This window comes from Clarias gariepinus, chromosome 2 (assembly GCF_024256425.1).
Source record: "Clarias gariepinus isolate MV-2021 ecotype Netherlands chromosome 2, CGAR_prim_01v2, whole genome shotgun sequence".
In the NCBI taxonomy this organism is placed as follows: domain Eukaryota; kingdom Metazoa; phylum Chordata; class Actinopteri; order Siluriformes; family Clariidae; genus Clarias; species Clarias gariepinus.
This window is the reverse complement of record NC_071101.1, coordinates 16944748-16960160: the sequence shown is the minus strand read 5'-3', so window position 1 is coordinate 16960160 and position 15413 is coordinate 16944748. Positions and strand designations below refer to the sequence as shown.

Here is a 15413-nt window from a genome sequence, read left to right as displayed (position 1 = left end):
AAAGAGACAGCGCCAAAGCACACATCAGAAATAATAGCGTTATTAAAGCATACATAAAAATATCAATATTGCTTTTACTAAACAAAAATAACATTATGAGAAACATAATACAAATTACTGACATATAAGAAATTGGCTCCTATACCCCACAACCACCAAGCTGCCACTGTTGGGCCCTTGAGCAAGGCCCTTAACCCTCAACTGCTCAGATGTGTAATGAAATAAAAATGTAAGTCGCTCTGGATAAGAGCGTCTGCCAAATGCCTAAATTTAAATGTACTGAATTAGCTGACCTCGGTTTAGCAGAATTCGATTTTTCACTCATTTTTGCATGACAGTGTTAAGAAAGGCAGCACTTTCTATGTAAATTAAACATTGCACAAAATTCTTACAATAACGCTTATTTCGAATAAATGGGTTAACTTATCAATAGCATGCCTTATCAAGCGCACTTATACAGTAGAACGAATATGATGAGTAGACAGTCAGTGCATTACAGTCAATCATAAAAATGAATGGATGCGGGGTTTAAAACTCATTTAACTAAATCAAATTTCATCATAAAATAAAATGTGTCAAAAGAAAAGCCCATCCGGTTATGGATAATGGCTAATGATTAATGAAACATGTTTTAAACAAAAAGCAGCGAACAGCTGGACACTGGGACGTGGAGCGTTAGTACGACGCGTTGGTCTGGCAAGTGCAGGTCTGAGCAGGTCAAGAAGCTCCATAATCTGTTGCCTTGGAAGGCGAAACCTTTTTTTTAAATAGCTACTTGCAGGCAAAATCTAAAAAGGGCTGAAGTTTGGCCTTAAGAAAAAACTTGACATGAACCACACGGCTCGGCGGACGGCGCCGTCTTCGGTTTAGCACAACACGCTATATCGCTCCCAAATTGTTTGCCGTCTGTTCAATATTAAAAGTGATGGGCAATTTTAATGCATTAGTCACATTATGAAATAGGCAGATACTTCGCAGGAGAACGTTTTGGAAAATGCGCCATAACGTTAAGAGAGAGGTTAAGGTACAACTTAAGAACTACTTAGCGATAAGAAGCTTTTGAGAAACCGGCCATGTTTTTTTTTAGGCCATTTGTTAAACAGAATAAACGCAGCACAAGAGTATTATAATTAAAACTAATAATACAATTCATTTAATTTGTAAAAATGTAGCACAAGCATTTCTATTACTATCAGAATGATTCTATTACCCTAAAGACTTTCTTATTAGAATAACAATTACAGAAAATATTGTTGGCACGGCTGCAAGAGGTTGATAGAGGTTTTGCACGTACTTGCTAAATTTAGTTTTATGTTAAATGTTTTGTTGGTGATTTTCATGAGAGGACTACAGATTTGGAGAGGACAAGCACTTTGCTATTTCAGAAGCACCTTGTTCACTGCATGACTGTAGTTAAAAATATGCAACTTTTGATGTTTTTTTTTTCAAGACCACATGGGAGATTCCACAACTGTTCTAAAAGCCCATATGTATTGATGTAGGACCGTACTATAAAGTTTTGCTGATTTGGAGAGGCTAAGGCTGTTTATTCAATAATTACTTGTCTACAATATAAAACAAGCAGTGGTACATACAGTAGAACAAAATATGTGTGCTGCTTATAAATATCCAGTGGCACCTTGCTAAGGCACAAAGCATGCGGGGAAAAATCAAGGGAAAGTTCAGAATAATTATAACATTTTATAATTTCTATTATAATCTTCTATCGCTCGTTTGCCTGTTGCATTTTTTGGGTTTATTAACCTCATTGCTGCCCTGATTCTAGTTTCTCAGCGAGGCAGGGCCCCCAGTGCCTTATTTCTGTTTCACAGAGTTAACAATTCTAGCAGAGGGTCTTGTTGAACCTGAATTAATATCAAATTTTTCAGAATTAAACAAGACCAAATTATGTCCTTAAACTAATGCAGTTTTAATGGGACAGTACGTTATGGATGGTAGCTGGGTGAAAAATATTTACATGGTAGACCACTTTAACCCTGTGCTGCTTATTGGTGGCTTCATTATACATTATTACTGTTTCATTATGAATGCTGTGTATAAGAACAATGTGCTAACGGATGACAGTAAAGGCTTTCTTTTCATGAACATCATCTTCGAAACAAGATCAAACCATTACTAAGGCAACCAGGTTCAGAGGTTTGATGAAATGTGTTTATAAATCGAATCAGCATATTAGCCTAAATTATTACTTGACAGTAATAACAATAATTATTTACATAATATTGATATAATAATTTACATTAGTGGATGTGGCACAGTGGGGTAGTGGTTGGCACATGGAGGATTCGATTCCTGCCTCATGTCTGGAGTTTGCATGTTCTCCCTGTGCTTGGTGGGTTTCCTTCAGGTACTCTGGTTTCCTCCCACAGTCCAAAGACATGCAGATTTAGTTAACTGGCATTCCCAAAATGCCCGTAGCATATGTGCCTTGAGATGGATTGGCACTATTGTCTCCTGGGATAGGCTCCATGCCTCTTCTCGGCCCTGTATACAGTATTAGCAATGTAGACGATGAATGAATCTAAGGTATAAACCACAAGAGATGATCTGCTACATAAACTATAATAGATTCTGCATAGAAAGTGCTGAACAATCGTCTGCTCCTTTCCTATCTTTATCAGACGTGCCTTAGTATTTTTTGCAGTGCATTCATATTTTACACATCCAGACTGCGGTCCACTATCTCGGAGATAAGATCCAAAATGTCCTTTATCTCCTGTCCCCCTGTAAAGTTTAAACATTCCACGAACGTCCGCATGGTTCATAAATAATATAGAGTATACAGTCGCTTGCAAAAATAGTCAACCCCCCCTGGGATTTGTAGAAAGTAACATACATTTTTGTTCACTGAATTTTTAAAGTCTAAATGAATTATTAGTTAGAAAATATTAATGCTGCTTGCATATGTTTTCATGGGTTCTGGTAGCTCCAGATAAAAGCTATTGTACACACGAGGACACAATGATTTATAATTTGCCTTTACCTATGCAATAGTTTAAAAAGCTACCTTTTCTTCAACAAAGGATACTTTTCATGGACTGACAGTCTGAAAGAAAGAAGTGAAAGTAAAGACTAAGGAGTGTTCATTCACAGGAAGTTAAAGATAATACAGTTGCAGAACTTGAGGTTGAGGGATAAAATTATATAGGAAAGGATGGAGAACCGACTGTGGGAAGCACTTTTTCCATCAGTAGTAAGTAATTAAAAACTAAAAAAATAATATTAGTACTACCTAGACAAAGCAATCCCTTGAAACTTAAAAAAAAAAAAAAACGATGGAGACGGGTAATGAAAGCCACAGTGAGGCTAATGGTCACTCTAGAGGACTTGGCATCAACACACTCAGCACTTTTCATTCTCCGCATTTAAGCTTCTTGTTTAAATTGAAAGGAGAACAGTTGGACCAAAGTACACAGGATAGTACAAGAGAACAGAAATCAGCTTTTAGCAGATAAATTGTTGCAAGCACAAAGCCAAAGCAGTGCAAGGAACAGTAAAACAAATTAATGAATGGATGAATGTGGCCAAGTCATAGTCTAGATCTGGATCCCACTGAGAGTCTGGGATAAAGTTTAAGGTTGCATTTAAAAAACAACATCCAAGTAACCTGAAGAACCTCAAGCTAATTCACCAGAAAAAAATGGGCGAAAATCTAAAATACCAAACATCTGGTAGGGACTTTCCCAGCTGTTATTAGAAATTCCTATTCTAAAGGGGTTAAATATTTAGCATCAATTGATAAAATTCTTTTTTAAAGATTTGTTGACAGGCGGCACGGTGGTTAGGTATTGGTTAGTACTGTCAACTTGCACCTTGAGGGTCATTTCCTGGCCAGGTTCGATTCCTGTCTCTGTGTGCATGGAGTTTGCATGTTCTCCCCGTGCTTAGTTGGTTTCCTTCCACAATCCTATATGTTTCTGTACAGATTCGGCTCATTGGTGTTCCCAAAATGCCTTTAGTGTGCGTCCTGTTTTTTGTTTGTTTTGTCAGGGACTGCTTTTTTTTTAAGGACTTGACTATTGACTCAGTTAAAGTCTAGGAAAACAGATGGAGGGTAGATGTTTGCATAAACATTTCAATTCCTCTGTCTTAAAACTGACTAGTACAGAAGCAGTAGTAATTGAACAGTATACTCACAATAAACTTCGCTAGCACTGCCCGAGTGTACTCTTTTATTACCTAATTTAAGTTGAAGTTTAGAGTCCATCGGTGTGCAGTAAACAAGCAGCTTGTAGATTAATGAACACTTTGGGGAGCAGTAGCAGTGTTAGACCATTTTGAGCCAGATGGCAGGGCCTTAGTCACTATTCCACGTGAAGATAAATGACAAATATTACAGAAGTACCAAAAATATTAACTATTTAACCCTTATATTGAAAAGTTAATTTCATATAAGAGTGTTGTTTGATACGAACATAAGAACTTGTTGGTCACTGTGGAAGAGAGGACAGGTTGGGTGTGAGAGACATGGGTACCAGTGTTAGACCCTTGAGCAAGACCCAGATCCATAAAGTGTCCAGTGGCAAAAGTTTAACAGGAAAATGTGATCAATGCTATTTTCAGACTTCTCTGGCACACAAGGTTGTCTGTAACAAAACTTTTCATTTTAAGACCCATATTAATCTTTCTTGTAGAAGCTTTAAAATTAAAATTTTCCAGCTGCTTTCGATATCATAAGTCTACACATCACTGGTTACCATGAGGGAACTAATGGTCTTTGGAGAATGTTGAAGTCAAGACAAATATAAGAGCCTATAAATAAGAGGTTTTCCAACAATTAACTGTAATTGGCTAAATAATCTGAATAGAATTCGTTATTTTGTGTTATTTGGACATTTTGTGTGTGGATGTTGTCCCTGTGTCTATGTGGGTTTCCTCCAGTTAGTTGTGCCTATATGGCGTCCCATCTTGGCTGAATTCTCCTGACCGAGACACACTTTGTATGGATGGATGGATGAATGGATTGTCCTTTGACCATGTTATTGGTACTCCGTTTGATGTTCTGCATTGGGTATTTAAACTTTAAATGTGATATACTGTATTGGTGTTGGGTTTGTATCGTCTATGCCACCTATTTATGAAAGTGCAGCAGAGCAATTCCTTCTCCTAGCACTACAGGAAATACAGTACATTCTGCAAGATCCCTTTCCCACAAAGAGACCTGTATTCACACACACTACATGATCTATTTCAATATATTATCTATTTTATTCTATTTCAATACAGTGTGCTGCTGTGTGTAAGCCCGTGCATGATCTGGTCTCACTCTTCTTTTCTAATGTCCATGTTCTATACTCACATATATTGTCCCCTCACACTTATCTGTTTTTTGTTCCTTTTTTTTTTTTGCAAGGACATTGGTGTGGTACCTCAAAAACTTTCTTTTCCTTTCAACCATTTTCTGTTTTTTTAAGATCTGGCTTAAAATCCAGCTAGCTTTTCCACCAACCTAATAAATAAAGACATATGTTATGGGTTTTTTTGTTTATTGAATGTTCAACTTGAATAAGGTTTTCTGCCAAATTCTGTAACTCAATATAAAGTAATTTATTTTAATCTCTTTCTCTCTGTAGTTTGTTGCCCATCCTAACTGCCAGCAGCAGCTCTTAACTATCTGGTATGAGAATCTGGCTGGCCTGAGGCAGCAGTCCATAGGAGTGAAGTGTCTCACTGTGCTAGGAGTAACAATAGGACTTCCTTTCCTTGCCATCGCTTATTGGATCATTCCCTGCAGCAAGGTACGAACAGGACTTTATCATGCTTTCTCTCTCTCTTTCTCTCTATGCGCCATGTTCAGAGTTAAGCATGTGTATTGAGGGGGTGTTCTCTTGACTGTGAGCACATTGGTATTAAGAATTAAATATCTACAGTATATCAACACCTAAGCACTGTCAGTTATGGTCAAAATATGCTTTGGGCAATGTAAAAATGCATGCAAATTTACATCCATATAGTCAGTAGACACAGGGTAATGTGATAACTGACCAGGAGTTACTAGTGCAATGCTATGAACAAAAACTACATAATATATAAGAAGCATATAAATAAAGAATATAAATCATATTAGAAAGGGGACTAATAAGTGAAATGAAGTTAATGGCGATGCATCCTTGATGTGCAATTAGAAGGTTCAGCTCCAAACTAATCAGCTCTTCTGATCACCTTGTCCAATCGTAGCTTCAGAAGTAGCTTTTGAGGCTACCTCTCCAGCCCATTGCCGCTTAGAAAAGTACACTGGCGATGACCGATTGATGAACTATCAGCAGGAGCTTTTTACAGATCTTGAAGGATCCTAGTCTCCTCAGGGAGAACAACCTGCTCTGACCTTTCTTATACAGATACTCAGTGTTCACCGACCAGTCTATTTGGAATCCAGCTGTATGCCCAGGTATCTGTATGGCCTGATCGTCTCAACATCCACACCCTCAATGGAGATGGGTAATGGGGAGACCTAGCCTGGGGTTAGGGGTAGCTCAGGGGTTAAGACATTGGACTACAGTTTGGAAGGTCCCAGGTTTAAATCCGACAACCACCGAGTTGTCCCTGTTGGGCCCTTAAGCAAGTCCCTTAACCCTCAACTGCTTAGATGTATAATGATATAAAAATGTAAGTTGCCCTGGGTAAGGATGTCTGTCAAATGTAGTCAGACAAAAGCCAATAACCATCTTCTTGGCTTTAGTTATGTTAAGTTGTAGCTGGTGTAGATTGCATCAATCCACAAGTCCTTGACCAACCTTTCTGTCCATCCCTACAGTATTACACCCCATGCATGTGAAACATATAAACCTCTGCATGTGGCATGATTTCAAGTCACGTCTGAGGTGTAAAGAGTTAATAACAGGAAAAGGGCGAGGACAGTTCCCTGTGATGCTGATATAGTTTGAATATGCAGACCCTCGTCCTGACATACTGCGGCCTTCTGGTGAGGTAGTCTGTGATTTAGATCACCAGGTTAAAAACCACCTGCATGTCAGTCAGCTTGTTTCTCAATAAGATGGGCTGGATCGTGTTGAAAGCATGGAAGAAGTAAAAAAAAACATCATAATCTTAGCACCTTTGCCCTTGGGACTGATGGAGCAGGTAGAAGAGGTCATCATCAACACTAACCTTTTGCCTGTTGGCAAACTGCAGGGGATCAGGTGCATGATTAACCTGAGGTCTGAGGAATTGAAGAAACATCCGTTTGACCGTATTCATGATGTGAGACCTCAGCGCCACAGGCCTGTAAGCTTTAAAATCTTTCGGGTCATTTTTCTTCGGAACTGGAATGAGACGTGATGTTTTCCAAAGTTGTGGTTGAAGATGTACTGGAATGGCTTACTCAGTTCACTGAGGCTCTCAGCATTCTCGGGCTTATCCTGCCTGGGCCAGCAACCTCATTGGGGCGAAGTCTCTTCAGCTCTCTTCTGACCTGTGTCTCTCTATGTGCATGTTCGGAGTTAAGCATGCGTATCGAGGAGGTGTTCTCCTCACTGTGAGCTGAGTGCTGTGATGGTGGGGGGCATCGGTGGGGCTTCTTGTTGTAGTGTGTGTGAGGACTGAGACAGGAAAAGAAGTGAAGCAGTCAAAACTGTTGAAGAACTGGTTTACCTCATTGGCCCTCACCATATCCCGAGTGTCCAGCAGTGGACACATACACTGCTGTCCTTCTTTTTACAGCCGGTGATGGTTTTCATACCACCTTGGAAGTCCCTTATGTTATGTCGTTTTAAATGCACTTGACCTCAGCCTTGTCACCTTCCTTAAAAGCCTTCTTCTTCAGGTGCTTGCCTCCGCTGGTAATTCATGGCTTGTTGTTGGGGAAGCAGCACACGGTTCTGACAGGCACAATGTCTTGTCCATACAGAAGTTGTGGTAGTCTGTTGTGAAGTGTATAATCTCCTCAATGTCACTATTATGGGGCTCCTGCAGCACACGCCAGTCAGTCCTCTCAAAACAGTCTCTTAGAATCTCCTCAGCCTCAAGAGACCATTTTCTGAATGTACGTGGTGTTGTTAGATATGGAGAGATAAAAAATGTCTGAGCATGTTGTTATTGGAAAACTAGAAAAAAAAATGCTGTGGTGTGAAGTGCTTTATTGTTCTCGTACTACAACAATAAGAAAATGCTGGCATTTTTTTTCTTTAATTAAAGTATGATCATATGTCACTTATGTTCCAGAGGCTATAAATTAATTTTTATCAGCCACAATAAGGAATTATCTAATTTGTGTTTATCGTATTGTACGTTACAGCAAGTTATCTTTGGGCTAGAAGGCAGGCTCTTGTTTTTAAAACAGAATTATTCTAGACACAAAAATCATGAAGGCATGATTTACAGGTTATAATATACAGTAGGTCATGCAGAAATTCACATTGAGATTCACAGCATAAACCAATCAGCTATAACATTACTGACAGGTGAAGTGAATAAGAGTGATTATAATTATATACCAGTAAACTGGTGATGGGATCATGGACACCCAAGACTCACCAATGCCCAGGTGGACCAAAGGCTGGCCTTTTCAGTCCAAAGAGAAGCTCATGAAGCACAAAATGACTAAAAAGCGTATATGCTAACTATGATAGAGACTAATACCCAGTACCTCACGCATGGGGGCCAACAGGCAAAGAGCCCAGAGTTTCTGACTGAGCCTACAAGTTCCCTAGATCCCAGTCCGAGCAAGCACTCGTGGGATGTCAAACAAGTCTGATCCATGGAGGCCCCACCCCACAACCCACAGCACCCAAGTGATCTACACGCCAACATCCTGATGCCAGACACAACAGCATACAGAGCCAAGCCCTGTGAGACTTGGTCTAAGTTCAAGTAGGCTTTCATTGTCATTTCAACCGTATACAGTACATACTGTACAACATATATAAACAATTTACATAACCAAGAAACCTTAATTAGCTGACTAGCTGAGACAGGACAGATTGACATTTTTTAAATAAACAGAAAACTATAGTCCTATACAAAAGAGACTAAATGAAGTGTGCACATGCAAACAAGAGCCACCAAATGACAACACAACCACATGACACATTGCAGTACTTCGTGGCGATGAGGTAATGAGGTAATAAGTTGAAGTAGTAAAGATTCCTTGTAACAGCGAAGACAGAAAATAGTGAAACAAGTGATACATTTTCTGCAGAAGAGGGATGCTGGCGAAAGGGGAAACCAAACCCTGGGTGGTTGTAATGTTATACAGTAGATGATCGATGCACATCCTCAATCTAAAAATGTCGCTACAAGCATACTGAATATAGACGCACATACACATATAGTCCAGTTCTCGACATAGTGGAAGACATAAGCAAAGGAGGAACAAAGACGTTATTGTTGGGATTTATGTGTGTACTGTATATGTGTGCTCAGAGTGTGTTTGTCTATAATTACAGCTCATTAGGGCATCTTGCTTGTCCCTGTCTGACAGATTATTAAAAAAAAAGGTGGAGAAAGGGGAGGGGAAGAACAGCAAAGTTAGAGAAATAAACAAGTTCAGGGAAAAGGAGAGACTCGACACAAGGGTGTGTGAAACAAAGAGCAGACGGATCACAGCGGAAAGAAGGATAAGAATGGAATTGAATTAAGCATGATTGATCACTGATCATGCAGATTATGATGATATTATTAATAATAACTGTGATCATAATCAGGATCTTGGTGAAAATAATCTGGTACCAAATCAGTCGGGTTGCTGCTTTGCTGTCTGTGTTACTGTAAATAAGGTGAGATAGAAGAATGCCAGCTAATCACACAAGGACACACACAGACGCATACACACACACACAAAACATGCACACACACAAAAACATGCACACACACAAAAACATGCACACACACACAAATGCTGTTAGGATTTTATTGCCAAAAAGGAGTGCTTTGTAATTATTGTTATTATTATTGTTTGTGTACAGTGTGTGTGTGTGTGTGTGTGTGTGTTGTGTGCTAGACCTTTTTTTTTATTACTATATTGTTTCTCACATTAGTACAATGTGTTATATGTTTAATTGGATCTGAAAAAGCAGAAACAATTCACACAATTGCACACACACATTATTATTTCTACAAATCATTACTTTATTTCATGTTCCTCTCATCCATTTGAGGGAACCACGTCTCCATCCATCTATTTATATATTCATCAACCTACTATATCCATCCATCCATTTTTCTTAAACCACCCCTCCATCATGTCTATCAGTCCAAACTTCTCTCTCGCTTTCCTTTTCCTTTTCGTTTAACATGTTGTATTTATTCCCTTCCTTACAGCTGGGTCAGATTCTCCGCAGTCCCTTCATGAAGTTTGTGGCACATGCCGTCTCCTTCACCATTTTCTTGGGCCTGCTGGTGCTGAACGCTTCGGACCGCTTCGAGGGAGTGAAGAATCTCCCCAATGAGACCATCACAGATCATCCACGTCAGGTGTTCCGGGTCAAAACCACTCAGTTCTCCTGGACAGAACTCCTCATCATGAAATGGGTGCTGGGTAAGCACTGATGTAATCTGGGAGAATGTGGAAATATGAGACAGAGATGATGTCATTCTTGTTGGTCACTGTGGAAGCGAGGACATGATGAGAGAAGGAGTTAATATCAGGACAGAATAAAAGTAGGTAGGGAAAGTTTTAGTTTAGCAGAAGTTAATGGAAACCCAGAGCTACTGAATATAACTGGGAGAACTGCATGTTATTGATTCCAACAGAGCATCTGCAGAAGAAGTCGTGATGGAAAAATTATAGGCACTAAACTGACTGGTCGTTTTTTTTTTTGTTTGTTTGAACAGTGCTTTTAAACCCACAGATAAAGAAACAGAAAAATAATCTATTTTAAGGAATTGTGGCACTCATTCCCTGAAATACGTTGTTTGTGCACTGTCAGTAAAGTGAAGAATGAGGAGAAAGTGTATTATCTGGTGTCCTAATCGAATCCACAGCCGGCATATACCTCATCAACCCCAAGGACATCTGTCTTGTGCCTGGAGCACACTGTGTGGTGATAAGACAACTGACAGGAACGTCACCAGTCTTCAGTCTGCATACTCTCACGGCCCTGCCGTAATGCAAAGCTTAGCACGTCTTCTCTTTCTGATGCGGGACGAGACACAGGACGGCATTTATCTGCTGCTATTAAAATGTGTGAACTCGAATCTGTAATTAAAGCTGTATTTAAAAGTTGTATCGGAGGTGGGCTTATGGGCTGCTGAAGGGATTTTCATGCAAGCTGAGCTGTCTGAAAACACTCCGCGGTAAATGAGCTAAATGAGCAGCGTGCTAGTGCAGTGGGATACGTGACATTCTGATTCTCTAAGTATTGAATTTTAAATATTTAAGTGACAATCGGCCGAAACACAGTATTGGTGTTGATTTGGTGATTTTATTTTGTTATGTTTTACATATAATACATAAAATGTGCATGTGCCAAAAAAGCTACTCCTGAAGTCTATGCAACATGGAAGTGATCGATCTTGCTTCTCGTTTTGGAGAGATGATTTATATGTGACCCAAAAATGGCCGTTTATCAGCGTTATACTGTCTCGCTCGTTATACTGTTTGTTAATTTTTTTATGAGTATTGCTACTAGAATAAGTATAAACTTCAAGAAGCATATGACTTGTAAAAATAGTTGGTTAAAAATTAAGTTTTTTTTTTCCTGAAATATCTGTCCGTCACCTTGTCAAACTCATGTTGCAATATCTTAACGGTTTTGCATTTTCGAATAATACACATTTCATGTGAAATCTAAATTGGCAAAGTTTTAGCTAAAAAATTATTAAAAGATTTCAATTCCAAAAAGTTACAGACACTACATAAAAGGGTATGAAATTGTATTTTGATAAAAATTTAAATGTCTATGCATATTTACGAACATTTAAGCATGTATCGGAAAAAAAGGGTTAAATATAATGAAAATGGTGCTAAATATCTGAAAATTCACTTGTTTTGGCCGTGTACTGTATGTCTCATGTGTTAATAATGGCTAGTAAGTGTCTGTAAACTGTGTGTGAATAGAGTGCAAGTGTATAAACAAATCACAGCATTCACCTCCATTAGTGAACATTTCTGGGGTACAGAAGTGCCAAAAACACTACTCTGTTTTCAGCTAGGGGTAGATTTTCAATGTATAAACTTGATTAAATAATGGAAAAATTGCCATCTTTGTAGATATTATTATATTAACCATACAAGTAGTTTCTCTATTAGTGACTCTGCAGCTCATCTCGTCCTTACATTCTCTCTGTATCCTTCTTCCATCCTAATTTTTCCCTCTGCCATTATGTGAGTAATAACCCATTTCATTCTTCCTAAGGCAATCTCTTAGAGAATATGAGCTGTGTGAATGCTCAGTGTGAATCTGTGTGTGTGTGTGTGTGTGTGTGTGTGAGATTTTCATTCCAGCATAGTATCTGTCTGCAGCAGTAATTGTAAGAGAGCCGAGACAGATTAGAGATGCATTTCAGAAATCCATTTTCCGTAGGTGTGTATGTAGCAGTGTGTGTTAGGCAGCATGGGGAGGAATCATCGTGTAACTCTAATTTGCCAACTGCTTTGATTAATACGGTGCTTTTTACTCAAGTAGATAACTTTTGCACTTCCAGACCGCTTTTGTACCTTTAAGGATATAGTGGCATAGATCGTGAACTGAGAAATCTCTTGAATGGCTTTTCTCTTTCTTCCTCTCTCACACTCAGGTATGATCTGGTCCGAGTGTAAAGAAATTTGGTCCGATGGTCCGCGCGAGTACGTCATGCACCTGTGGAACGTTCTGGACTTCGGCATGCTGTCCATCTTCGTCGCATCCTTCACAGCTCGCTTCATGGCGTTCCTAAAGGCATCCAAAGCACAACTTTACATAGACCTCCACGTGCCCAATCATGACATCAGCAACGCCTCACTGCCTGCTGACATCGCATACTTCACTTATGGTGAGGGCACCACTCTGCATAAAAGATTCAAATTTAGTGTTGAGTGGATCTTGTGGTGCAATTACAAGATCTATAGGTATTTAGGCGAATTGAGAGTTGACACTAATTGCCTGACAGAAGCTGTTCTACAGTAATATTGTACTCTAGAAGGTTATAATCATGTGTATTCGTGCATTTTCTCATTTCAGGGAATCACTGATATACCAGTTCATGTGTGATTTCCATGTAAAATGCTCCTTATACTCTCACTCACTCACCCTCTCTATATACTGCATATACTCTTTAGCATCATGCGCCCTAGCCTAGCCTAGGAGACTTATGCACACGGATGCACAAGGCGGGGTACGCCCTGGATGGGGTGCAAATCCACTGCATGGCACACACACACACATATACAGTACACATTCACATGCTATGGGCAATTTAGGCTAATCTGCATGTTTTTTGGACTGTTGGAGTAAACCCACCAAGCACACAGAGAAAATGCACAGTGACAACACATTCGGACTCTGGGGTACAGTGGTACTGTAACCCCTACACTACTGTGCCAGCATTGCAGCTTCTTATACTAAAAATATATATAATATACAATATATCATGCAACCCCCAAATTATTATTGAACAAAGATAGTTGCAGGTGCATTACGCTCATTGGTCTAATTGCTGGCAAATCACAATCATATCAGACATTTGACTTTTTCATTATAGTTCAGATTTTCTGTTGTTATTGTTGTAAGTTTCCAGTGGGCGGCACGGTGGTGTAGTGGTTAGCACTGTCGCCTTGCACCTCCAGGGCCCGGGTTAGATTCCCGGCCAGGCTCGATTCCCGTCTCCGTCTTATAACTTTCTAAATCTTGTTACAGACGTTTTTTTAATCTTAAATTGATTTTTAAATTGCAGCTTGTTAGGTTATTAAGACACGAGTCAGAAAACTTATTGACTGTCACTAAATAATGGATATAATCACGTCTCATTCCATAAATAAACCTAAAGTATAACAACACAGATATCAGAGTAAAAACTACCTTGATTTGTTTATATAATCTCATTCGCTGAATGTTCACGGGAAGAACTGCTGTGGGCTCGAGCCACCTCGACCGGCATCATCATTCACTGCATTCTTTAAAACATTTGCATCATTCGAATGTTTTACTTTCGCTAAGAATCTCATCCCTGTTCTTACAGTCTTCTGTAAATGTCAATCGGTCTTACGCCTTCACAAATCCCGGTTCGACTCTCGTATAGGATTATGTATAAGATCATCATCTCTACAAGACTAAATATCAAACAATACTTTCTTCTCAGTCCTTGTTAATACTTGCGACTCTTGTGACTATAATATTTAGCTTCTATAACCTGCAGTACCCAGAGATCGAGCTCGAGACTTTAACCAGTCACATACAGCACCAGTATACTGTACATGACATCTCTCACGCCACTGCACTGTTTGCTTTCTTCCTCTCGTGTAAGCTGTTATCAATGCTGCTATCTGCTGGTGTAAACTGGTAATAACATGCATGACTGCATTAGTGATGAATCATCAGAAAGACAAACAGCAATGTGAACAGTATGGTATGGCTCAAGGCTGGGGCCTATTGCATAGTCCTAAGGTTACATAAAGAGATATAGCAGGAGACTGGTGTTCCATATACACTGAATTGAATAGATGGATAGATGGATGGATGGATGGATGGATGGATGAATAAGTGATCGTTATTGATTTTGCAGTGAATACTTAGAATAGATAATAATGTGTCAGATTTATGTGACTGATGTGATTTATGTGATTTTCTTTCTTCCTTTCTCTCTCTCTCTCTCTCTCTCTATCTTTGTCTTTCAGCGAGGAATAAGTGGAGACCATCCGACCCTCAGATTATCTCGGAGGGTTTGTATGCCATCGCAGTGGTCCTGAGTTTCTCGCGCATCGCCTACATCCTGCCAGCCAACGAGAGCTTCGGGCCGCTGCAGATCTCGCTGGGGCGCACAGTTAAAGACATCTTCAAATTCATGGTCATCTTCATCATGGTCTTCGTTGCCTTTATGATTGGCATGTTCAACCTGTACTCATACTACTTAGGAGCCAAGTACAACCCTGCCTTTACAACGTAAGCAACATTATTCCATTAATTATACACACACACACACACACACACACACACACACACACACGTACTACTAGGTACAATTGAACTGCACTCACGCTCTGACCTTTGTATTTAGCTTGACATGTGAAAGCCTAAGTGTCAGCAAAAACTGTTGAAAATAGGCTTAAAATTTATTTGTTGAATTTTGTTATTGAAGCACAGCTCCCTTCCCTTTCTCTCTCTCTCTCTCTGTCCCTCTCCTGCTTTCTCTGTATATCTTTCCTCAACCCCCTGCTCTGCTCTCTCCTTCATGGTTGTCATTTCTCATTGAGGAGAACTGCTGTGATTTGCACTAGGGATTAATTATATTATCTCTGCAGATATGTGTGGAAACCCAAG

At 39.5% G+C, this 15413-nt stretch overlaps 1 protein-coding gene across 1 annotated transcript in view; it reads left to right on the top strand.

The window, feature by feature from the left end:
- The window catches only part of trpc7b (transient receptor potential cation channel, subfamily C, member 7b), an 81876-nt gene that overhangs the window by 29561 nt on the left and 36902 nt on the right, over positions 1-15413 (top strand). The window contains exons 3-6 of the mRNA XM_053486062.1: positions 5595-5759; positions 10279-10495; positions 12697-12930; positions 14771-15035. Of these exons, the coding sequence (XP_053342037.1) occupies positions 5595-5759; positions 10279-10495; positions 12697-12930; positions 14771-15035 (881 nt within the window). The remainder of the gene's footprint in view (positions 1-5594; positions 5760-10278; positions 10496-12696; positions 12931-14770; positions 15036-15413) is intronic.